The sequence below is a fragment of the Cryptomeria japonica genome, chromosome 1, assembly GCF_030272615.1.
Source record: "Cryptomeria japonica chromosome 1, Sugi_1.0, whole genome shotgun sequence".
Classification (NCBI taxonomy): domain Eukaryota; kingdom Viridiplantae; phylum Streptophyta; class Pinopsida; order Cupressales; family Cupressaceae; genus Cryptomeria; species Cryptomeria japonica.
Window position 1 is genome coordinate 411,157,508 of NC_081405.1, and position 27,532 is coordinate 411,185,039.

The 27,532-nt window shown below is 34.8% G+C and overlaps 1 protein-coding gene across 1 annotated transcript in view; it reads right to left on the reverse strand.

Annotated features, from left to right (window-relative positions):
• Positions 1 to 19,700, reverse strand: part of LOC131065529 (triosephosphate isomerase, chloroplastic) — a 44,871-nt gene extending 25,171 nt beyond the window's left edge. Inside the window, exons 1-4 of the mRNA XM_058000055.1 lie at positions 19,252 to 19,700; positions 7,070 to 7,096; positions 5,963 to 6,032; positions 592 to 715 (exon numbers count right to left, since the gene is read on the reverse strand). Of these exons, the coding sequence (XP_057856038.1) occupies positions 592 to 715; positions 5,963 to 6,032; positions 7,070 to 7,096; positions 19,252 to 19,428 (398 nt within the window). The 5' untranslated portion in view covers positions 19,429 to 19,700. The remainder of the gene's footprint in view (positions 1 to 591; positions 716 to 5,962; positions 6,033 to 7,069; positions 7,097 to 19,251) is intronic.
• Positions 19,701 to 27,532: the final 7,832 nt, after the last annotated feature.

A 27,532-nucleotide genomic window follows, 5' to 3' on the forward strand; every position in this document is an offset into this window, starting at 1 on the left:
CTTACTTTTCCTGCATTTTTGTCCCTGAATGCAGATTCTCCATGGCAAATCCTTGTGTCTTCTCTCTGCAATGTTGTTGCTCTTAAATTTCATTTACGTTCATTGTTGAGTAACTTGCCTAGGGAGAGCAGTTTGTTAAATTCTACATTTAAGATCTATAACTAGTGTAAGCCATAGCTGTCTCTAGTTTACGGACAACAGACAAGAAGTTATGCGATGACATAATATCCATAAAAAATTCTGGGTTGTTAATGCTTAAGCATTTTGTTGCTGTCTATAGCTATTACTGTCTGTTGAGAGCTGCAAAACCAAATAAAAAATGGATGACACTATCTCATGCATTTCTTTGTGTGCAAATAAGCTTTTTTGATCTAAGATAGCCAGATTAAATGGCATTTGCAACATTCCCTACCATCATCCGATGAAAAAATCATCTAAAAGGAAATCACTTCAATCATAAAGGCTGGTATAGATTAATATACACAACGGTCATCAACAGAAACAACCTGTTTCATCCCCACAATTAAGTTATTACTTGCCCAGAAACATGAATAGAATTCTCAATCAGCTCTATTCAAAAATATGCTTTACCTGATTTCTCCAGTGAATGCCCCACCCTTGCCAACCCAGGAATTTTGGGCTGAAATCTCTATACGATCATTTAAAGTGCTCTTCACAAAATCAATATAGACAAATGGTGGTGCCACCACAATATCTGTTTTGTACGAGGACAAACAATTATTAAGGCCATGCTCAATATTTTAAATAAAGAAATGTTACTGTACTTCATTCTGATAACATCATATTCTTTTGCAAAACAGAAATGCTGCACTTGAATTTTCTTGCAAATAAACAAGAAAATAGAAATAGATTCTCCAGAGGCTCGAATGTTGAAGAACATTAACGGAAAACTTAAGAATATAAATCAATGTTAAAACATTGAACTATAAAAAAAATAGCACATATTTTTGCAATATGCAAATATCAAGTAATTAAATTTCACAACATTCTACGACTTGTAGCACACCAAATAATATCATGTATTTTAGAATCATCATTTAAATGAAGCACTAGATGTGTTTTGCATTTAGAATCAAATGTTAGGGTTGCAACCAAATAATTGTTAGCACATACACAAAGTGCATACAAGAAGAAAATCTGCCCGACTCTGCACTTCAGAATTATAGGAAAAAATACTAAAAAAACCTTGTAGCAAACCATATAACCCAGTTGATTGGAGTTTCATCAAAGTAGTTTTAGAAAATATTGGCTTTTCAAAGAAAAAATGTTACTGAACTTTGATGTTGTATCTTGGGACCACAATTCTCTGTAATTTTGAATAGCTGCCCAGAAGCTTTTTCCCCTACTCGAGAAGTCAGGAAAAGAGATCCAATCTATTCCAACCTCTTCAACATCTCAGTGTAGGTTTTCTTATCTCCTATTCTGTCTTACAACACTTATACTGATATCAAGACTAATGCTTCCCATAAAACCATTTACAACTTTTTACCAAGGTAACTCGTGAAAGGCTATGAAAATTCTTCCAAATAAAATATCTTAAGAGCAAAACAGTCTCATCTAATGCAAGCAAATTTTGGATGGAATCAGAGGACGAGGACGTGATGATAAAACTGGATATAAGCAAAGGATATGCCCAAAATGACTAAAATTTCCTAAGACTAGTCTTTGAGAAATGTCTTCAAAAAGGAATGGTGTCACTGAATCTATAGCTATATCTCAGGGCCCCAATTCTTTGTACTCCAGCTGCCCTATTAGTTTCTTCCCTTGCTTGAGGAATTAACCAAGGAAACCCCATCTATCCTTACCACTATAATATCTTTGATAAGGCTTAGTTATTGCCTATATTGTATAAATTTAGCAATGGCATAACTAGGTCTAAAGTTCTATCTTGAAACTCCACTTCTGCATACTTGCGAATGGTTGCTCTGCTAGTTTCTTCCCTTGCTCGAGCAATGAGTTGAGGAGACACTGTCTCTCCTCACCTCCTCATTATCATGGCTAAGGCTTTGCTTTCTCCTATTTTTTATACAAATTTGACGAGGCTACTGTGGAACTTTTCAAATTTGGCATGTAAAACTGACTCAAAACTTTTACTTTTTGAATATTCATACTCATATGTTGCTTAATAATTTTCTTCAATCTTAAACAGATTAGATGTTTTTTGCTTTATAATCATAAATATCAGATTTTTAAGTCCATACATCCTCATATTCCCTTCTTTCCCTGTTTTTAACTTCTTCAAAAACCTCTACTTTCACCGAGACTTAGAAAATTCAGACCATTTTGCATTTTTTGTGCAGGTGCAAAGAAGCAAGCAATTCTCAATTATTCTGCCTTTCCTCCGAGCAAAGACTTTTCCTTTCCCAATAGGGAAAAGCACTACCCTTTCCATCCTTTCCTTCTATTAGAAACATGTGAACCTTCCATTGTTCTTCATCAGGTCTGGCAGAAGTGCTTAGCAGTGCATCTCTACCACAATGATCACAATGAGTCTTAGGATCCTCCAAAAATGTGTAGTAGCATTTTCCTCATTTGTCACTAACCTTTGTAGAATTTATTTGGTTTTTTCCTGTTGCTTCTTTGGCTCATTTGACTATTGATTTTGCTTAGACGACTCCCTCACCTAGCTTCTCCTAGCTTGTGCAAACATTTCATCAAAGTCTTAAGACTTTCTATAGACAACTCTTTTCTTATGCTTGGGTACAATTTTCCTGTGAATATTATCATCATATCCTCTTCCTCCAAATGTGAGTTCATCAATGTGGTTTTTCTATATAATTAGATGGTGTAAACCTGCACAGTCTAATCAGTTTTGTGTCTGACAGGATAGTACACCTGCACAGTCTAATCAGTTTTGTGTCTGACAGGATAGAGATGCTTCTGAAGAAATTCTGTAATCCCTTCCCAACTAGACACTACCACCCTATTTTCCAGATGAGATAGAAATGCTTCTAAAAAAATTCTTTAAACAATTCGCCTAATTCTTCTTCTGAAATGTTGTCAGATAATTTCCCACCAAATGAGAGTTGACCTTCCATCTTGAGACATGCAAAAGAAATATTCTGTGCCTCACCAACTGCAAGCATGCTACAGAAAGCCTCCATTTGCTTTCAACATCAACCTATCCTTTGGAAGCTTCAATATGTACTATTGTTCCATCTTTGAAAGGAAGATTTCAGCAGCAACTTATCCTTGCTTTAATGTCTACTTTTGTTTTCAATTTTAAAAGGTTCATTCAACTTTTTGTTTACCTTACCTTTTTCTTTTTCTACCTTGGAGTACCATCAATCCATGTACCATTCCTTAATCTTTGTTCCTTCATCCTCTTCATAAGAGGCTGCTCTTCTTCCACTCAAAAAATCTTCCATCTTATGCATGTAAGTTTGATGCTTAACAGTCGGCTCTTGTTGTTCGATAAAACTTTCTTTGGTTTTCATCATAAACTACAAGTTAGATTCAAGTGAGGCAACTTTTCTCCCAAAGGTTTCTTCACCTTATTTGTCCATCTTCTTTACTTCTTGTCAAAATATTTTATTGACAAGGCTGTGATTCCTCTAAGATCTTGTCATTATCATGCAAACCAACACACACAATCCATGATCCCAAAAGCATTGAACAAGTCTAATCTCTCATGATATTATGCTTGACTTGAAATTTACAAATGTGTATGCTCCGTACTTGATTTAACTTTATTTTAACAAAGATTAGTAACATGAAATAAAGCAAAGTGACAGTTGTATGAAACAAAGATGCAACTATTTAAAAAAACCAAGTACAAACAAGATTAGCACAAAGATTTTAAACTAGAATACAGAGTGGAAAAACTAGCTAGAAGTAGCAATAGCTTAGCTTCCTTGATCTGTAACTTGCCCTTATGGCTATGGAAGTCGGACAATGAATTCATTGTTCTACTTAGTCTCCTAAATTGCAGTTATTAATGGAGCAATTAGAGTGTTATTAACAAAGAAATTAAGGGGTTAAGTATAAAGTGCAACACAATACAGATATATGGAGCTGGTAAAAGCCCTATGAAGGGTGAAAAACTCAGATGGTGGGAGAATTGCTCTCAATGGGAGTGTATTGCTCAAATAGGCAAATACAAAGATTTTTACAAACTTTGTTCAGCCTATGAGTACTTCAGCTTCTTCTCAAATATACAAAATCCAATTCTCCTTGCCTTCTTCTCTATGGCATGAATCAAGTAGTTGAGACCTCCCCTCAGCCTCCCAAAGGTAAGAATAAAAAAAAGTCAAATGCCAAATGGAAGAGAAACCAAAGCAGGCACATACATAGGAATGTCAAAAGTCACCCTTTGGGCATTTCTAAATGAACACAGCATTTTTATCATTTATGTCATTGATTCTGACATGTAGCTTATCTTGCCACATGGATGACTATACAAACTTTACTAACTGTCAAAATAACCTAATCATCATTTCTTTAGGTTAAACCACATCCCATGAACTTCAGTGGCACCTTTTTTCAGTGCCATAACTTTCTCACATGGACCCAAAGTGATGTCTTTTTTGAAAATTGCATAGCTTTCCAAGAGGGCAGAATATGAAATGTAAACATGTTCCACTTTAGATGCCATATGAGTATGAATATTTTTTCCCTGCAATATAGTTTTGGACGCTGATATCTCTCCCCTTAATGATGAGCTTTACTCCTAGATCCAATACAAATCAATCCTCTCCTTCCATTGGCCAAAGTAGTTACAAAAAGTTCTTGATAAAGCATGTCATGCTCATTTTCCTATTGCCACACTTGCTCTTCTCCGCATTGAACTAGTTCTTGCTCCTATAACCAGCTTAACTTATTAATTCTCTTCCTCACACTTACATGTTTACAACCAATCTTATGTCTCTTAGAAATAGAAACACTGGGAGCATCCTAAAGTCATTTTTTCTTTCATTAATCTATATGTGCATTTGAAACAAGCAAAATCACCACAGCTGTCAAGTAAAAACTGCTATGACAATCGCACAACTGGCATGCTATTTGTAGATACTCTACGTTTAATACTCTGTTCTATTAAATATGCTCTATCTTGTCACCATTAAATATACTCTTATGTTTAATACTCTGTTCTGATTGAAGTCCTTGGTTGATTGATAAAATAAATTCTTTTCCAATCCAAGGTCAAGATCCCTATCATAACTTTAAGCATTTCTCCTTGCAGTCAGCACTTCATTCAAAGTACCGCCACACTTTTTAATACACGTCCAACTACAGAAAATGGATCAGGTAATAGTTTGCTTTCAACATTAAGAAAATCATGACCATATATTAGTTCGGATTTCCTAATGATAGAAAGTCAACACAAATTACTACAACCCTAGTAGACTGAATTAGGACTTGATATTACATTTTATATTCCATTTTCTGTGTGGTTTGAGTATCTGATGAATAGCTCTTCTGATACTTAAAATAAATATATTAGGATGTGAAGGCTCTTCATTAATTATGTTTTTAACAGGCAGAACTTAAGAGAATTCCTCTCCAAAATATATAAAATAGAAAACAATGGAACAAAATAAGTCAATGCTAAGCAGCTCCAAGTCTCCTCTTCTTTTTCCCTAACCTAGGCATTGAATGTGATAAGATTTTTTAAAACATTGTCATAGCTAAAAAACTAGAACATACATCTAAAATCTCCAGAGTTGCATCTTTTTTTAATAGCAACTTATGAAATGAAAAATAGAAAAATATAGTGATTTAACATCCTGATCATGCCAACACATCCAAAATGTTGACCAGAATCATATTGAAATTACATTAATATTTATAGAATAAACAGCAACCGCAAGGTAGAAATCAATAAATCTTCCCTGCATTGCTCCATAACTAACTCGAAAACAAAGATTACATAAAGATATATAATAGGCAACTGACAGCATAACAAGACATATTCAACAAGAAAACAGTCTGCATTTCTTACCTACATCGTCTTCCAGATTCACACTGTTCAAGTCAGACACAAGCTTTGAAATGGAAGCTTTTGTGCCATTCTGTAATACAGTCAAAGTTCAAAAGGATCATAAGCTTTGTGTAAACCAATTATTTACTCTCCAGTGCAAGCTCAAAAAGATTTGTAGTTAATATCTAGATTATAGATTCAGCAAATAAGAAAGAAAGAAATTATATTAATGTCCACGATTGGCCAAGAATAGGTCGAAAGGACTGAAACGTACATCTATTATACTAGAAAAGCACTAAAGAAAAAAGGGCCCTAGACTCAAAGAAATGCAAAAAAAAAAAAAGAAACAGACAAGTCGGAGAAAACCTAAAATGGTAAACAAAGAAAAAAAGGCACTGAATATATTATTCATGGTCATTAAAAATTCTGTAGTAAAGAATACATAAGAGGAAGAGGAAGCACACAAAGCAATGTAGAAGAAGATGAGAACAAACCCAAATTTCCATGGGTGTCCTAGATCTTCCTAACTATAGCGTCCAGATTGTGGGTACAATTTCAAAAGACAATCCAAGACGTCGATAGTTACATATAAAAATATGAATTAAATAAGAAAATAAGACTCTTAGATATGCATACCATTGCTTAAAAAAAGGATATGAACAAAAGAAGAAATAATATATATTAATGTACATCACATGTAATTCGCAGTGTTGGTGTATATTACTTTAATCCATAGTGTTGAGACTCTGGACTTAGCAAGCTCTTTTTGGACTTGGATTTGGACTAAATGGAAAATCTCAGGCAAACCTAGGCAAAACTAAGCAATTAAAAACTACATTTAATATATATAAAATGCTTTTAATGTTTGTTTTTTTTAATTTCAAGTTTATTTTGTAATTTCTTCAGACTTGTTTGAGTATGTGAGTCCCTGACTTCTCACCAAATCTTGAACACTGCTTTAATCACACAAGTACGGACAGGAAACAAACCATCCAAGCAGAAAAGAATAGAGGATGCGTGCATGTACATGATTATGTGCTGAAAGAATTATCTTGCTCTAAAAAATATGCAAGCATTAATCAATAAAATAAATGATTAAAAAACTGACATCAAAATGATGATACTTACACATTTCCAGTTCCCTCCAACAAAAAACTGTCAAATCCAACGCAAAATATTAGTGCCATATGATGGGAAAAATTAATTAAATGGAAAATGAAACTAACAAACAGAATCTCATGAAAAAAATGAAATTATACTCAATCCTACCTAAAAGGTCTTTATTTTTTATTACACGAGGTAAATGCAATTCTCATGAAATATTACCAAGTTAAACAGGAATATCTTCTAACGTAAAGCAATACAACTGTTTGAAATACTTACCAAGCCAACTATCATTAGAAAAACTAAATTCAACTACTTTCTTGAGAAATCAATTAATAATTTCCATGAATAGAATGCTTCAACTTGATGTCTGCTTCATCCCAGTATATATTCACACACATACTTATAAACATGTGGTTGTGTGTATACTTAATAATGGTAAGGAATAACATCAAATTCTTCTATAGTGTGACTAACAAAAGAAAAGCAACTGTTTCAATATTTTGAGAACAACCAAAAGAACAAAATTTGTTGTCAAATTACATCCTCCCCAGATTCAATGGTGAACTTTAACTAAAGCTTATAATTTAGTCAATGTATCTAATTTTGTCAAATGTGGGATAAGGAGAGAATGAATGAGTAAAAACTTAAGAAATCTGGATAAGCAATTTCCCGCCCATCCTGCGTAAACAGGTTGGATGCATAAATACCACACAAACATTAAGACAAAGCCCAATGACTGCACATGCATGGATGTAATTTATGAGAAGATGGTAGATTATTCATTTAGGCGTGCCTATCAAATAATAGTCATTAAAGAATGACCAATGTTCACATGGATATGTCAACCATATGATTGTATATTCCAGTTTAAATGCAAATGCACCATTGGCATAACTATGGTGCACACTCCATACAGGCTACCTTGCAACAGAAGGGTTACCATACAAGAAAAAAAGGAATGTACTACGCAGAAAAAGAAATAAAATGAATCCAACTGCCATTGATATGTCATGCAAGAACATGTAAGCCTCAAAAGATCTCTAATGCCTGTGAATTATACTTTGATCAATTGATATTCCCAATGCCTATAAGATAAAATGTTCTCCATATCATGTGAATTAGATAACATTTATTGTAGATTATGAAGACACTTATGCAGAATTTGACAAAAGAATTCACAATTTGATGATTTCAATATACCTAATATGCCCAGCCATGAAACTAATTATTTATAATCCAGTATATGCCCACTGACAGTAGTAGAAGATATCCTACTGAGAGTCTTGCCCACTGACGGTAGTAGATGTCTCATCTAAATTTTTCTTACCCTTCAGGAGAAAAATTCTTTCCATTGGATTGGTTTATTAGTGAATCAATGAGATTTTTGGATGCCTAATTGAGCAATTTTCCTCTATGCCTTGACAGAGGTAACATTTCTGTTTGAGATTTTCTATGGTTGGATGAAAAGCAAAACCTATGCTATCTGCTTCTGCCATTTTAAAATACAGATTTGTATCTCTTACATTAAGTTTTTCATGCCAAAATGAATAATCTCTTACATTAATCTTGACATGTTATATTAAATTTGCAGCGAATTAGAAAAAGTGTCCAGAGTTACAATGTATTATTATCTTAGGCATGTAACATTAAAAATGCCACTTTAAGTTGACTAGAGTAAGGATTAGGGCACTTAATTTCCAATAGAACTACAAAAGACAACACCACAAGACGAGGGAACTGAGAAAGGGATGGATCTTTTACATGATACACTATATAAATTCAGATTATGGTCAATAGGCAAGTTTTAATGTTTTATGGGTGATTTGTGTAGACACCTAAAAATGGTCAACGCTTGCGGAGTCATACTTTAACATTGGCGCATTGCCTCATTTTAGGTTTTTGCGTCGCATTAACATTTCTCCTATGATTCGTACTTGGTTTTTATCATTTGCAAACATCGAGTCATTCTTCTACATTCTTCATTCTGTCTCGCTTTCAAATTTGGTCTTGTCGACAACACTATCCAATCATAATTTTGATCGATTTTATCCTATCGCATCAATGTGCGTGCTAATTTGTTATCATTTTGGACATCGTCAATCCTAATTAGGGTTTTGTCCTCTTATTAATCTTATCATTAATCTTATCATTTTGGACATGATCGATTTGTCATCGGTCGTTGTCATGTTCGATTTTGTCATTTTGCGATCGATTCGTCATCGATCGTGGTCATTTTTAATCTTGTCATCTTGCAATCTAGTTTGCCGTCAATCCTCGTCCTCTTGTCAATTTTGTCATTTTGGATCAATTAGTCGTTGTTCCTCGTCAATTGGCACAATTTTATCAATCAAATCATTTATCAACACTGGTCATTTATCAATTCAAAATCATGATCGACATTAATTATCTTCAATCAAGACCTAATTGTCATCCTCGCATTGCTAATTCACCTTCTAGGGTTTTGTGATTTAGTCATTTAACCTTGCTTATCATTTTCTTCCTTTAGGATTAATAAATTACTTATTTATCCTAAGTCTTCTCATTACAATTAAATGTTTATTTAATTGGTTAATTAATTTCCTCCTATTTTTGTGAATTAATTAATAAATGAAAGATTATTAATTAATTTACCTAATTTCTAATTTTTCATCAATTTCCTAATTTCCAAGTCATTATTTCCAACTTAATTTTCTAATTTATCCTAAATTCCTAAATATCTATTTCTATTTCAAAATCTTGTCATAAATCCTTGCATAGCAATTTGTCATAATTTTGTCATAAATCATCAATCAATCAATTTTGCATAGAAAGTGCAAATTTGTCATAATTTTGCTATTCTTGATTTGAATTTCCATTCGAATCATTATCATGCTAATTTGATCATTTTTCCAATTTATCTATAAATTGGATGAATTTCTTCAATCAAATCCCTTGACCCTTGATTCTTAATTGGTAATCAGACTATCGCATTTATGCTTCTAGTACTCTTGATCAAAAATCTCGTCTACTTGCTTTCAATTGTGTGTGTGCACTTGTAGGTGAGATCCACAACCAAATCATTTGAAGAGGAAAGAAGAACAATGGAGCCGCATGAAGGAGCATTCAAATCACATCTTTGGTTTGCATAATCTTTGCTTTTGAATGTTTTTATTTCATGTCTCTATTGAGTGTGTCTTAGGATAGATTCATTGCAATGGATGCTTTTGTGATTGAGCTATTAATGAATATTTTCTCTTGTCTTGTGATGATTTCCTATTTCCTATGCTACATTAATTGGTTATCAAACCGCATTTTCAACAGTTCAAAAATGGTGCATCTACAAATCTTCATTTTGTAGAATAAAATAGATTACCATCTACAGTTTTGTGATGCACAAATGAAATGTCACCTATTATAATACCCTAACAAGATGTCTTCTTTCTCACAGGTTACCTTAAATCTATCTTACATGGCAAAAGAAACAACAACTCATGTTTGGTAAAGAAAGACTATGGGATACTGTCAGTGGAAAAACACCAGAACTGATGAATACTGATGGTGTGATGAAATGGGTTGTCAAAAATCAGAAGCCATGGCTATAATTGGCTTGGGGTTATCTGATGGATACTTGTATCATGTAGATCTTACAAAAACCTCCAAGGCAGTTTGGGATGAACTGGTCAGTCTATACGGTTCTTTGAAAATGACTTTGAAGTAGAGATTGTTTGGGTTAAAGAAAGAGAAAGGCAACAATGTAGTACAACATATAAATTAGTTTCATCCCTAAGAAATCAATTTGGTATACAAGCTAAAGTAGAAGATGATGATGTCCAAGCAATTTTGTTGAATGGCATGCCCATCAGACACTCCTATATTGCGTTTACGCTAAGCAACATTAATCCAAGCCTGGAAATATGATAATCTACCTTGATTGATGAGGATAACATTCAAACTAAGAGAAATGACATGTTTAAATAGGAAAGTGCAATGGTGAAATAGAAGCCAAGTATCTCTCCCAAGTCTGGCCAGAATCTATCGTCGTCAAATGCAAAGCAAACATTAAAGAACAGGTATGTACATTTCTACTGCAAGCCATAAGGGCATCTGGTAATGGATTGTGTTCAAAAGTATCATCCTCAAATGCAAAGCAAACATCAAAGAACGGGTATGTACATTTCTACTGCAAGCCATAAGGGCATGTGGTAATGAATTGTGTTCAAAGAGTAAGAGACCTGATTGACAGCAAACCAAAGAAAGAGAAGGCCATTCTCACAGTCGATAGTTAAGATGATGGTTGTGAGTAATGTCCCCTACTGGGAGGCTGTCAATTTCCCAATAATCAACACCCATTACTTAATATTATCATGCCTTAAATGAATTTATTAAACTACATAACCAAATTTATTCATATTACAATTGATGGTGGCTATATTCAACCTCCAATCCTTACTTCCTTTCTAATCCTCGACCCTGGATGGGGATTTACTTGTCTAGGGCGCGATGACACCACCTCCATAATTGGGCCCAAGTTTCAGGAACATCCATCGAGACCACCCTTGGGGCTCACCTAATTTGGGATGGATTTACTCCACCTCTCCCTAACAACACCATGCCTCTCCTTATGGGAAGCAATAGAAATGATTAAGTAATTGGGCTATGAGTACACTAACTTCTAATGTATTATGAATATATATGAAATTAAGTATGACTGTCATACATATTGCAGGCTATATTAATATTCCTATTAAATTCTGCGTAAGAACATTATCAAGCTTCATATATTAATTTCTAATGGTCATGTGCAAGTCAACTCATTATAATGCTTTTACATTTAATATCTTCAAGGGGAAACATTTTCTCAATACTTCTGAATAGAAAATAGATAGTTAATTGGACAGTTAGAATTTTTATAATTAAGATAAGGAAAATGGGGGTTTCACATTTTATTATTTAAAAATTAAGGAGTAAAATAGTTCAGAGACAAGACAAAAGTATTTAAAGCCAAGGAAGAAAAAAGATATTTACTAATAGAATTGATAACAGACTTATTCAATAGAATTTTTAGATAGAGATGTAATTGGTGGGTTGTTTACTTGATTTTATTAACAATAGGTCACAAAATTTGGCTTAAGTTAAAGGCAGTGTTTTCTTTACTAATGCTAAATTCAATTTATAAGGCTTTCATATTTGCTTATTATTACAATGTTTCGGTTTGGCTAAAACTGAGGCTTTATCGAAACAAATCTGATGCTTGATTTGGTATGAGTGTACGGCTAAAGCATACCACTTTACATGTTCCAACTTCTTTTAACCATGTTTGAATAGAGAAACCAGTTTAACCAATGTAATAGGTCACATGAGCAAGAAATTTTGTTGACATCCAAGTAATCAATGGGTTCAAGTTCCATCTTATATTGGGGAAATATTGGATAGTCTGAAGTGGGATAAAGATAGTGTTAATGTTTTTCTTATAATGTTTTCTAAAGATCTTCTTGGTAATTCCAATAACGTAGGAAAGGGATTACAACTTTGAAGCTTGTGTAGGGATTCCAACTTTTGTTAAAATAACTTTTAATCTGCACTTTAGAAAGCTCATTGCTTTTGAATACTTTGGTGAGACATAGTTTATATAGTGGGCTATGTCAGCAATGCAAAATGTACAGATTCTAAGATTTTTAAGCAACCCAACATTTTGGGCACGGTGATGGTGGCAAGTAACTTAGAGCACTTTGCTCAACCTCCTTGATATTGAATATGCTCTCAAACACCATTTAAATGGATAAGATTTTTTTGAAGGTTTTCTCTAACATGGGGCCAGACAAGAAAGTTTGTTGACAAAATAAAACCAGCATTTTGTTTAGAGGAGCACAATCTATGGCATGTCACTTATACTATTGTGCTAATAGGTCTGGATTAATAGGGGGCAAAGAGGAACTAATAGCAATACCTACAATATGTCAATAGAATTCTCCTTTGCAAACGAAAAAGGTTCCTTAAGTTTTGAGGTTGTTCGATTTAGAGATGACTTCTGCCCAAGGGATTTTGATGGAGGGGGAGAGTACATCAAAACAACAAGATCTTTTTTATCAAATTATAAGATCTTGAATTTTCCTAAATTGGTAGTTAGTGTTTTAGGTTATGGCCGTGCAAAATACATATAAATATTTAAAATATAAAAAGTAGCCTAAATTAGACCAAAAAGTGCAAAATAAATACAGAGCACAGCTGAAAATTGACAGTTCAATGAAAAAAATTAAAGATATATCAAACAAATATATATGTTCATAATACAGGAATATATAGTTGTCAAACATGCAATTGTACACGGAAAGTCGATACAAATCATCAAATTGGATAAATAGTTTCTGTTTTTTATTATTTTTTGGGGGGCTGGGTTGTAATTGTCCCTTCTTAAATTTTCATTGTTTTCTTTAAATATAATAAACCCTAACTCACAATAATAGTTTCAGAATTAATTAGGAGTATGAAATTTGACCTAGAAATTGTAGCTTAACAGTTTATCATATATTTCAATTTTAATACTTGGAATGTATATCAGAAAACAACATATTCTCTTATCTCCGCTGTAAATCTTCCTTCAATCTGAAGTGATCTCTCTTTATTTAAATACCTTTGAAATGTCTTAGAGTTTGCCTCAATCAGGGGTTTTCATCCACCAACTAAGCAATAGAAATTAAGGGGGTTTTGTCCTTTAATTTCAAACCTTGAGGGGTTTCATCCTCAGCTTGCTGAACCACAGTTCACATTCCACAAGGGATGAAAATCAGATATAAAATATATTTTTCAATGATGCCTTCTTCACCTTGCTTAACTCACTTAAATAGAATCTTGCTCCAACAGTCACCACCCTTCCCATGCCCCTTGGAAGATAAATTTTAATTATAACACCGTTAATTAATCCAAACACTGAATTTTTACTTTTTGTGATTTCTTTTTATTTGGTATCTTTTGTAATTTAGTGCTTGCTGCTATGATTTGTCTTATTCAGCATCTCTTATTCCTTTCTGGCTACTAAAATCAGTGGCAGTTTTAAGAAAGTAAAACTCCCTTGTCCTGTAGCAGCTGCTCGTAATTGGGCCCTCTTTAACCTGGCTTAATAAATTATTAAGATTCCTAAATAATTCCATCTGGATTTATTTTTTGAATTGGGAGCATTACATGGGTGCAGTCCTAAATTGTGAATCCTACCTGGGTATGTATGGAATGCATCTCAGCAAGACCCACAGTTTGGTGTTGTACCCAATAGATACCTGGTATGCACAAACCCAAGCGGGACTCACAATCTAGGGCTATATCCTGGATGTAAATGGGTTGTACCCAGTATGTACCTGCTATGAGTATGGCATGGATACATGGATACACATCATGCCTGCTAACACAGCTTATTAATATCGTATAACATTTCTAAATTGGATAGCGTTCAAAGGATATTTAGGGCTACGGACACCATGAAAACTTGTAGGCAATGTTAGCCAAGGCGAGGATTATAGTCAAACAAATCATGAGTTTGAGACAAGAGCATTCAATAAATGGACGCTCAGGCTGGACAATGGTTTAAGTGAAAACGAAAGGATTGGATCATGTAAGATAGTGCAGTAGGATATCTAGGAAGAAGTGCAAAAGAGATGGATTGGAATTCAATGAAAAAGGGAAGTGAGGTGGTGAATCACTATAAGGTAATTGGCATGGTGCCCATGAGGCAAACTGGCATGGTTCTTTGAAAACAATGTGTGGAATTAGACCAAGTAAATTCATAGGATGACAAGTTACCGAGAGGAAATGAAGATATTTAGTACAAGAAAGGAGCCAACTAGGAAAGATGTGGCAAAGTAGGTAGTAATAAGAGGTAAATTAACAGCAGTAACAGTATCAATAGAGATACAATCAGAAAGACGAGATTGTTTACAGCTTGGAGGTAACTATATTAAAATTCAGAGTGTGTTATGCAGATCCTGCACTCAAACAATTTAACTACACTATCTAAGTGAATATCCAATCAAAACTGCAACCCTCAGCACAATAATCTGTAAATGCAAGTCTGCTGAAAGTACAAAAAATAATAATAATAAAATTGAATAACTTGCTATTTGAAAAACTTCATTATTCTGAATTTGCTTCTGCAGTTCAGTTACAAGATAGCAAGTGCCCAAGGTCTTAAATAGACCTCCAACTTAGACAATCCAAAAAATTAAAAAATCAAGTCTTGTTTTTAGATGTTTTTATCCCAAAGAAAGCACTAACAATATTTGTCTAACATTCACCCAGAAGCAGAAAACTAAAAATAAGTGTCTGTTGTCTGCCAAACATAAAAGTAAAAATACTCCAACTAACAGAAACAAAAAATAAAACACAAAAACAAAAATAAAGCACGTAAAAGAAAGCACCAACACTAAATATGAGTGCCTAGAATTTGGAATCAACACCTAATCATAAATGCCTATTGTAGCAGCCGTAAATACTAAGCGAAGGATTTGAAATCAGCACCCAACTGAAGGAGAGTCATTTCTTTCCTGCTTCCTACGTACAACTGTAGGAGAGCAAGAGTTGAGCAACCAACATAAAAAAGAACACCCCCTCTTCACAAGGAAGGTTTTCTCCATCAAACCCAGCTTCTCTCTTGGTATTTCAAACTTCCCTTTTAACAAAAGCTTGACCGAAATGTCTGCAACCTATTCATTTAAAGGAAAGACCTTAACAAAATGAACTCCCTCGTTGTTAGAGAATCCTTCAACAACTGAAGCAAGAGTCTCATTAAGATCAACTCCCTTTTTCTGAGGGAATCCTATGGTGATAAATTTGTCCTAGTTCTTTTCAATACTCCCATCAATTGCATGCATGGAATCAATCAGTGATTCCACAGTAAGTTTAAATAACTATCTCTGTAAAAATAGGACACTCCCTCCATCGTGGCATCTTGTCATACTTGCTTGACTAGATTATCAAGTAACTTATAAAGGCTATAATCTCTTCTGAGCAAAGCTTGACCAAGTTCACAGCTGTGTTTTCTAATAATCAATTGTTATCCATCAAACTCAGACATACATTAGAGATCTATAATGTTGGAGCATACAAGACATCACCTAAAGGCATGCAAAAGGAGACAGTTTACAGTCCCCATAACAGAATAAGTGGCATCATCACCAAGCTCAATCTATATACCAACCTTCTACTGCTAAAGTCTACCAAAAGCCATCTTATTTAAGTCCATGTGTCTAGATGCTTCACTGCGCACATACCGTCCTGCACCAAAAACAATGTCAATGGATAGGCATGACACCATGGATAAAGTTGTCTCAATTTTGGATGCTAACTCATCTTCTTTACCTCGAACATCAAGAGAGAGTTGACCAGTTCAAGTGGAGATGATGCAATTCAAGAGAGACGGCATTAAACGTACCCATGGTACAGTTATTTCAGAAAGATAAGAATAAAGCTAGCAGAATTCAATATACGAGAAACATGTTTACTTCAAAATAATGAGAAATTCATGTAAACTTTGTAATAATTAGAGAAACTCTGCAACTCTTCAAGAATGTCAAATCTATAACTCTTTTTTTGTGCAACCAAGCATCAGTAAAGGCATATTCATGATCTAGTAGAGCAAAAACAGATTCATAAGAGTTAGAAAATTCAGACCATTCAGTTAGACTACTTGACTCGGAAAAGAAGTTTAGTTATTAGTTAATGTTCTCAGACAAGGAAAAATTGAGATGCTTATTACTTTATTTGATATTTCTATGAGAATTCATCTGAGTAGCTTTTAAGCCACACACATTGACCCATAATTCATGAGTATGAACCCATCTCTCATGAGAGTGAATGGTTCAGTTAGCATTCAATGCATCTAGGTAATGTTCACAGGGTGAAGCATTGGAGCTCCACAAGGGGGGTGACCTATCTGAGAACTACTCCAACTCAAGTGCACTTATCCATGGAGTTTCCCCCAAGATCAAGCCTATTTAGCTTGCTATGTCATCTGCAAAACCTTAAGCAAGTGTTGCACCTTATGAACCATTCATCATAGAGTCCTTTTAGTTCATCAATGGATAAGTGGACTTGATCTTGGAATCAAAGTAGCACGAGGATGGGTGACCTCAAAGAAAGTTCCAATGCTTCACCCCTTTGAGCATCACCTAGATGCAATGAGTATAGAGTAGACCATTCATTCTAGATGTTCATGTGAACAGATAGTCATGAAATATGAATCAATGAGTTTGACTCAAAAATTACAGAGTTGAATCCTAATGGAATTATCTTAATTTGACACGTCATGGAAAATACCTCCTACTTATCACTTATGACTTATCAGTTAGGCTTCATGACTTGATCAGTAAATTGAAACATAGGATGCATCTACTTTATCCCCTTCAATCGAGTATTTGCAATTAGCACAGGCCAAATATATTAATGCAAGAAAACAGCTCATTTCTCTCCATATCAATCAAATGCCTAACTTAACAGACCTTACACACAATTTCCTCAATCTAATGATTGAATGCCTAAAGATTCGCCTCTCATTCAATTAATTTTGTTGATCTGTCAATATGTTGAATGCTTTCCTAAGTCCTTTGAGAACTCTGTACAGGAAAACACGTTTTATTGTATAGATTTAAGATAAAGTAGCGCATATTTAATTGTTATCTCTAACTCAACTCAAAGGACTCAGGGGGGCATTCAATTGAAAGAAGAGAGATCAGATCTCTCCCAATCAATACATCAAGCCATAACATAGGAACAACTATCTAATTAAGTGATCATGTATATTAGCATTACGGATTTGCTGTATAAGTGCAACTGCAGACCATCTAAGCTATTTTCTGGTTATATTTATAAATAAACATCCATCCTTATAGAGTTTTTGAGCTGGATACACAATGTGGGTGAAAAAACCTACTGTGTCTCTCCCAGGTTTTCTTTGATTTAAATAAGGAAAGGACTTCTTCAGCTATTTTTTCCTTTACTTTCTGTACAAATGTTCAGTTGCATATGATTTTAATCATTTTGCTAACCGTAGGCTTCTGTTGTTCTTCTCAGCCGCGCCATGTAAACTAGAAACCTGCAATATCTCTACCAGATTTTCCTTGATCTAAACAAGGAAAGGATTTCTTCACCTATTTTCTCCTTTAGTCTCTATAAACATACATTCAGTTGAATATATTTCGAATCGTTTCGCTAACCATAGAGTTCTACTGTTCAAATGCAAACAAACAAAGGAATATGCATTATTATTTCTAATAATTCAAATCTATGCACGGTTCTTTTGTGATCTTTACCGTATGTTTAATCCAGACAAGTAGCCTAGCTAAATCAATAAGTAATAGCAGAAGCTAGCAGATGACAAAAATTGTATAACAAAGTGTTGTAGAAAACAGAACCCATCTGTACAGCCTGCGATTGGAAACTGTGATACTAAAGCTACTCGCACCTTCAAAATAACTTTGACATATAACGGAATAACTGTGTGACTTAATGTTTGTTTCAGTTTTCATTCTCCATGATCACTGACGGTTGCCATACAAAATTACAGATGCATGTGTTGTAAATGTGGCAAACCATAAATTCCCAGATTTCCATGTTCCCGCTGTTTGGGTGGCATCCCTGAAGTCCAGTATTAGGGACGCATCTTGGACGGGCATCCCATCTTTTCAAGGCTGGACAACTTGTTTCATTTGGCACCTAAAAATTTAAAAGGCAATTTTTTGGTAGCAATGTTCCAGAATGCTGTAAATAGAATAGAAGATTTTTAACGTCTACAAGGCCAAATAATTAAAAGGAGTGAATTGTGATTGCAAATTCACCACATTATATTTACTTTTTAAACGTTGGCTGCATTTAATTTGTTTGAATTATTATAATAACCACTCTGAAAAGGAAATTAGTTCAATTGAACTATTAATAAGAAAGCTTGGTTCACACAGAACGAAATCGATTCCCGCCTTAGACCTGACACCGTAAGAGATAAACCCAGATTCGAATCCGTGGCAAATCTGGGCTGCAAATTCCTCCAAACCAAAAAAAATGCCATCCCCAAAACAGTGTTCCCACTTCCCAGGACATCAGAGAAAGAGTGATAAATTCCGCGATTGGTAGAAGCATTCAAACAAAAGTACCATATCATACACCTGCATTGCCCTGATGAAGTTGGATCCTTCAAGATTTGAAATTTACAAAGATTTAGTCCTAGAGCAGAGATATTGACAAACCTTGCCAGTCCCTGCCATACAGGTGACAACTCCGCGTGTGGGCTTGGCCTTGCTTGTGCCCTCAAGCTGAAGCTGAAGCTGAAGCCTCCTCTGCATTTGGATTTGTGGCCTCAACCTCTTCACAAGGAAGGCAGAAGCAGATGCCGAGGCAGATGATGCTGTTATCATAGCCGCCATCCTTCCTTGTTCGCTCTGGGTCTCTGGCTTTGAAAATACACCACAATTTTAGGGTTGCAGCACACGCGTAAGAGCGAAATATGCAATGGTGTCTCAATCCGTATAAATAGTAGTTAGCGGTTGAATGAAAGCGAGATCGGACAGCATTAAATGTTTGTTTTCCCCAGAGTCACACATAGAAATGCCTATCTCGATGCCTGACTAAACGATAAACAGACCAACGGCGATCACCCCAACAATTTTGTAAGTTGCCTCTACCTCGTACGAAAAAAGGCCCGCAGTCGGTAGATACATGCAGGACCTTTTAACCACAGGTTAGGTGGTTTGAACGACAGGTACCTACATATATTTGACGCTCACCCCAAGCCTGTCAACTTTTACTAGCACATGCATTCCAATTCCAACAAGGTGTAATGGTTATGTCCATATCTGTGGTTATGTCTATGGTAAATATGTTTTGGGGTTTTGGATAATATATTGGAAGGAGACAAAAGTTGAAAGTGTCGTGTTTGTGAAGTGTACCTGTACCTGCAACCACAATGCACTCAATAAATCATTACAAGCAATGGTTAGTGAATTAAAACAATGAAATGTAAAACCATAGCTAATCGACTTATTGCCTCCTAGTAAATGTGAATATGAAAATGCTCTCAGATCTGATTATGCAAATTTCCAGTGACTTGATTACACTTAGATGGAGGATTTGAATGATGCAAATGCATGATCTTAGCAAGAATAGCATGATTAAGCTATATGAATCTAGAAAATGAGCTAGAAATAAGATGCAATTAAGCTAAAATTGAGCATGATAACATTGCTAAAGATGATAAGCTATAAGCTAGATGCATATAGTAACAATGCAAATGATGAATCAAAATGATATGAATTGGGACATGAAATTGGGACCCATATTGCTCCAAAATGAGGTCTATTTATAGGATTTTCCAAGGCTAAGGGTGATGTGGCAAGAATCAACGGTCAAGATTGATCTGAAGATATCAATGGTTAAATTGGAGGAGGATGGGAAACGGAGTTGGATTAAAGGGAACACTTAGTGACAAGTGTCACAAAGGTTCTAGAAGATGTTAGATGAAAGGGGACATGGCGGTAGGTAGAATGGGTTAGGTTTAGGAGTGGTAGAAGTTAGGAGAATTTGAATTTAAAAATTCAAATAATAGGAAAAGGATAATTAATCTCAACAATTCATGAATGATTTGTTATAATTAATTAGGACTAGAAGAAATGATTTTGATGGGGGGAATTAATTAATTTGAATTAATTAATTAAAGGGGTGAAATGAAATGAACCTATTTAATAAATCCTTAGATTTATTAATAAGTAGATGAATGAGAGATTTAATCAAATTGCTTAGTGAATTCAATTAAATTGGGAATGAGAGATTAATTAAATGATTGCTTATTTAATTAATTATCTTCAGACCATTTTTAGGTGTATACAGAAAGAAGCAAGGATTACTTTTGTTAGGATTGATTATTTAGAGTAGAATTGAGTTGATCTTGAAATGTGGGAAGAAATTGAATATGAATGGATGCAACTTATAATTTAAGCATCTTTTTTACTTGGTTCTACATTCTATATGTTCTGCTGCAACATTTGGTGAACTTGTGCTTGCGTTGTAGTTTCACCTTGTTCTCAAACATTGTTTGTAAGGTGACATCTATCGTGAATTGGTCTCACAATGATTTGGCATTCGAATGTGATGTGTAGATAGGTTTGTCCATGTAAAAATATGATAGTTTTGTGAGGTCATCAACCAGTATTATGGACATTCCACCAAAGCATAGATGTTGATTGTGGGGAAATGCCTCACATAATCTACTCTCTATGTTTAATAGTAGCTTTGGCCCTATGAAGCTCATCTCGTGAATGAGAATGTATCTTGGGTGCTTCAATTCTTCTTTGAATGTTGTCAATGCTTGTCCTTGCAATGGCTACATTTTTTTGATAGGATTCCTGAGCATTGAATTTATAGTTGATGTATGTATGTTGAATGCGACAACTCCTGTAGGAGCTAGTGTGAGCAATTGGAATATCTTCCATTCAGGAGAGTGTTGAAACGATACTATATCTTTGCATTTTTTTCATGTACTCCCACCCAACCCTTTTTAACCTAAATCAAAGTACAAAATTTAAAACTTTTTTTTTAATATTGGAACCATAAACTTGACTCTAATTAAACTCTAACACTTATCACAATTAAACTCTAATCCTAACCATAATTGAACCCTAACCCTAACTTTATTTGAACTCTAACCCTAACCTTAATTGAACTCTAACCCTAAACCTAATAGAATTGTAACTCCAGTTGAACTCTAATCCTAATCTTAAAATTAATTGAACTCTAGACCTTAATTGAATCGTAACTCTAATTAAACCCTAATTCTAACTCAAATTAGATGCTAACCTTATTTAAATTATAACCCTAACTTCACTCTTATAATAATCAAACCCCAACACTATTGTAACCATAACCTTAACCCTAATTAAATGCTAACACATAACATAATTAAACTCTAACCTTGATACTAATTAATCCCTAACTCTAACCTTAAGTGAACATGTACCTTTATTTAAGTTTGGCCATGAACATAATTAATCCCTATTTGAACTTGAGGCCTAATCGTAACCCTAATTTTACTCTAATCATAAATGAGCTCTAACTCTAATTTCACCTAAATCTTAATTGAATTGTAACTTGAATTCAAGGATTCATGAATAGTGATAAATTTAATAAAAATAATGGACTAATTTTGAAGAAGCTTTAGGGGTCTCTTATTAGGTTTTGATTTTGGCAAGCTATTCATCTATCACAAAGTTAATTTTAAGTTTATCTATGCATGCATTTCAAGAATTCTTGACTATTTAGTTTTTTTAAATATGAAATAAAAACCCAATTATATGTGAATGATTAAAACATATACAAATTCATTAGTACTTTATTTTAAAAACATATTCAAATTGAAAATATATAATTTTTTTAAGATAAACATGATGTGAATGAAAGCGAACGACTGAAGTTTCTCTACAAACCCTCCAAAACACCCCCGTGGGCAGGGGAGGTTTCACAGGTCATGGTAGACTGGTTTTTCTCCTCAAAAGGCCCATAATAATGCCACGAGCACCTCAAACAGGTTCGATGCCTTGAATATGTCTTGTTCATATGCTACAGGGCAAATTCAATGATTTTGAGGCTCAATGAGATCAGCAAATTGGCAGTGAAGGCTCCAAAGAACCTACTTCATGACCTAGGGCAAACAAATGATCCCTCCTCTCAAACGGCAAAGTCGGTCCGGAGACAAACTCAACGGTCCGCGCAGATACTCTATAATAATCAAGCAAATTCTTCTCCACAAAAGAAGAGGGTTTTCCATAATAATACACAGGTTTTTCCGAAAAAATGGCTCCCTAACAGAGGATGGTCTTCTAGGTTGCCTCTCCCCCATGTAGAGACATTATCTCGAGATCATGGCAATGTGGCCTCTGAGGCAAACAGAACAAAACTTGGGGTAAGAAAACCCTTATCAATTTGTTCAAATTCTCCCACTCGAAGAGGGGAGGGTTTCTTCCCTATGCATAGCCCTACAATCACGCAAAAGTCATCATGCCTCAACACAGACAACATAATGATAATAAGCGGCAATCAAATAGATGAATTGTGGGAATGTTACAATGATTGAGGGCTCTTCGGTAAATGGTTTGGTTTTGGAGCCTCTACCTCTGAGGTCTTCCAGTGGTTGAAGTCCATCGTGGATAATTAGATAAGTATCTCTCACTTAGATAATGATTTTTGTTTATCAAATGCAATTCTGGGGATCTAAAAAATAATCTACTTAGAAACAATAATAGATTCTTTAAAGGCTATTGCTTCAAAAAAATTAATTGGAAACCCAATTTTTCCCCCACAGACTTTGAGAAAATTAGGGTTCCAAAATGGTTGTGATTCTCCCATATGCTGGTAGAATTAATCCATAGCCAAGTCCTTAAAAAATTAGGGGATTTTTTAAGAGGGTTCGAGGGTTTGGAGGACAATTTCATGGAATCCTCTAATATCAAAATTCTAGCCAATGTTGAGATAGGAAAATTAACATTCGAACCCATCAAAATTATCACAAATTATTCAATATATGAAATTAAACCAGAGATCCTCATGGATGGTCTCACATCCAGGACTGTAATCCCTCCTTTTCAGAATACAAAGAAAGAATGCTCTAAGGTTGAGACTGTTGTGGATTTAAACATAAAATTCCACCCTTTGGGCGGTTTTGTGTTTAACAGACATAATCCTTGGACTAAAGAATCAGAAAACATTCATAAAAAGGTAATTGGCGGAAAAGAAAAAATTAAAAATTAAAATACACTTAAGGAACCAGTGAGGGAACAACGAAGGATAGGTTTAGAGAATAAAGTAAGTGATTTGCAAAACGCTTCACCATTAGCTGACATGGTATCCATGGACATGAGCAATGAAGGTCTAGCTAATTACCCCATAAGGTCAGAGGCCAACCTTGTCAGTCAGGAGGATCCATCAGAACACAACGAAAATTCAGAGGTGCAGGTTGAAGTACTAAACAACCTTGTTCCGAACAAAGAAGAAATGGGGAAAGGCTTAAGAAAAAAGAAAAAGAACAAGAACAAAAAAGGAAAAGGAAAAAAGAAAAAAAGAAAAAAGACCATAACATAAATAACAGCAATAAGGATATGAACGAGGATGCTAGGAGGGAAATAGAAAATAAATGCATACTTGAGTATGTTGGCAATTCAGTTACAAATGATCTCATTGAACTATTTATTGATGAAATAGCTGATGAGGACGAACTAGCACTACAAAAAACTTTGCTTGCTCGAGAGATATGCAAACTTGACATAACTGAGGATATGGCACAAGATCCCATTGATGTAGACATAGATAGCCTGGGGATTGCTAAAACCGATGAGATTTGTTCTCCATCGGATTATGCCTCTGACCTAAAAAAGCGTGGGAGAAAATCAATTTCTGAATTACTTACTAGAGCTGGAAGTGATGTGGGTCAAACTAAAATCACAAACCTTTTTGAGGCAGGGAAGGGGAAGAACCTTCCCACAAGATTATGAAAATCCTTACTTGAAATGTTAGGGGTATGAATGCCCCTAACAAGCAATGTATCTTTAAGCGGTGCATTGCTAAATACAATCCAGAATTATTCTTAATACAGGAAACCAAACTTAATCACAACGATCTCACAAACCTAAACAGAAAATTAGGTATTAAAGAACTAGAAGGGCAAACTGCCTATGGAGCATCTGGTGGCTTGGCCATCATTTGGGATCCTAGGCAAATATCCTTCAAACTTATTTGCAAATACCCGAACTAGATGTGTGGCAAGGTTATGAGCATCAAAAGTAACTTAAATTTTATTATAATTAATGTCTATGGTCCTATCCAAACACAAGCAAAAAACCAGGTCTGGAATGAAATTGAGAATTTCCTTCTCAGCGGCAATGAACAGACATACTTAATTGGTGGGGATTTTAATGCAATTTTGGACCCCAAGGAACAATGGGGTGGCAATAATAAAATATCTCAATCATGCCTAGATTTCAAGGATTGGACGCATAAATGTAACCTGTTGGAATTAAAAACCAGAAATGAAGCTTTCACTTGGAATAACAGAAGACAAGGTTTCTACAACATTGCAGAAAAACTTGACAGATTCTTCCTTTGTGGAAATTTGTCTTAGTCTTTTGAATCCTCTGTCCTCCCATTCTCAGGATCGGACCATTTTCCGGTCCAACTTATTATATCAGAAGGACTAAAGCCAACCAAAACCCCCTTTCGCTTTGAAAAAATGTGGCTTAGGGATGACAATCTTTTACAACTAATTGAAAAATGGTGGAATGAAATTGAAGTCACTGGCTCTAAAACTTTCAAAGTAGTAACCAAACTTAAAAAAATAAAACAACAATTAACCATTTGGAACAAAGTTCACTTTGGTAATATCTTCACACAAAAGACAGAGATTGAGAATGAAATGGAGAAAACAAATGAGGAAGTAATCAGGCATGGGATGAATAACACTTTATATCAAAAGGAAAAAATCAATCTAGCTCGGTATGAAGAAATCTTAGCCCAAGAAGAAATTTATTGGAAACAGAAATCCAGGGATCATTGGCTAGAGGCTAGGGACAGAAACACAAGCTTCTTTCATAATAGCGCAAAACAACGCAGAGCTTTTAATAGAATCAACAAGATTAAATTGGTATCAGGTGACTTCAGTGATAATCCTGAGTTGATTGCCAAGTCAGCAATTGAGTATTTTGAGACTATCCTTAACAATAGTGAAGGTTCCAAATGGACTAAGGAGAACGAATTCTTAAAACAGATCCCAAAATTAATATCTAAAGAACACAACTTGATGCTAAACAAAAAACTAACTTTGGAAGAAGTAGAATTAGTGTTATTTCAAATGGGTCCGGATAAGGCCCCTGGCCCTGATGAGTTCCCAGCACACTTTTTTCAAAAGTGCTGGAGCTTCATGGGTAAGGAAATCATAGAGGCCTTAGAAGGGATGAGAAACTCAGGGAAAATTCTTCGAGAACTAAACAGCACATTTATAGCTTTAATCCCCAAAAAGGAACTAATGGAGAGTTTTGAGGATTTCCGTCCAATATCTTTATGTAACACCCTTTATAAATTACTCACAAAAACAATGGCAAATAGATTACTCAACCTTCTCCCCATAATTATCAGCGAGGAGCAAACAGGTTTTGTGCCTAATAGATCTATTTATGATGGTATAATCATTGCTTAGGAAGCTATCCATTCAGTACAAAACAATAAGGTACCAAGCATGTTGTTCAAATTGGACATTAAAAAAGCATATGATAAAGTTGACTGGCACTTTCTTTGCAAATGTCTTGAATATTTTGGGTTTAATAAGCAGTGGATCAACCTGGTCTTTGAATGCATCGCTACACCTAGGGTTTCAATCCTAGTCAATGGGGCCTCTGAAGACTTTTTTGAAATTTCTAGAGGTCTCAGACAGGGAGACCCCCTCTCCCCCTTTCTTTTCATCATCATGGCAGAATCACTGGGAAGAATGTTCAATTGGGCTAGAGAAACTGAACAGCTAACCGGTATTAAAATTACCTCTAACATGGAACATATCACCCATCAACAATTTGTTGATGATACCATGTTGTTTGGAGTAAGTAATTCTATAGAAGCAAAAGTAATTAAAAAAATCCTAAATAGCTACACCACTATCTCTGGACAAGAAATCAATACTCTGAAGTCTAACATAACCTTTTTTAACACAAATAAAGAACTCCAAAGGAAAATCCTCAATATCCTTAAATACAAAATAGGCAAATTACCATGCAAATACCTGGGACTCCCATTAGACAAGGGTTTCAGATCATCCAAACTATGGGATCGGGTTGTATCCAAAATCACAAACAGGATATCCTCATGGACAGGAAAATGGTTATCCTTAGCCGGTAAAGCCACAATGATCAAGGCGGTCCTCTCTGCTATGCCAATTTACCAACTTTCATGCATGGACCTTCCCGCATCTAAGAGAAAGGAGATCACAAGACACATAAGGACCTTTTTTTGGCAAGGCTCTGAAGACAAATACACACACACACACACACACACACACACACACACACACACACATATATAACGAACTTAATATTTAATATACATTATTATATTTATATTTACACAATCAAAAGGAAAATATAGGTATAGATCATTTCATATGGATAAATCTTCAACTTAGATTTAGAAATATTCAATTTTTTAAGAGTTTATGAATATACATAAGTTATCATTCATAAGCACTCTATCCAAAGGTTTAAACACTCAATCCTGCGAAGCTGCGAAGCAGAGGTCAATAATTAACTTAGCAGGTGGGGGCACTTGTACCTACATATAATAATTATAAAACAATAAACCCCCAATTAAGAGTGTTGGCTCATCATAGCAAGTATGATCTCCAAGTAATCTTGGAAATAATGACAGGTCAGGGCTACGGTGTAAGGCGTACTTGTTGGCCTTTTACATCAGCAACTCATTTTGAACATCCGCCAAAATTAAATG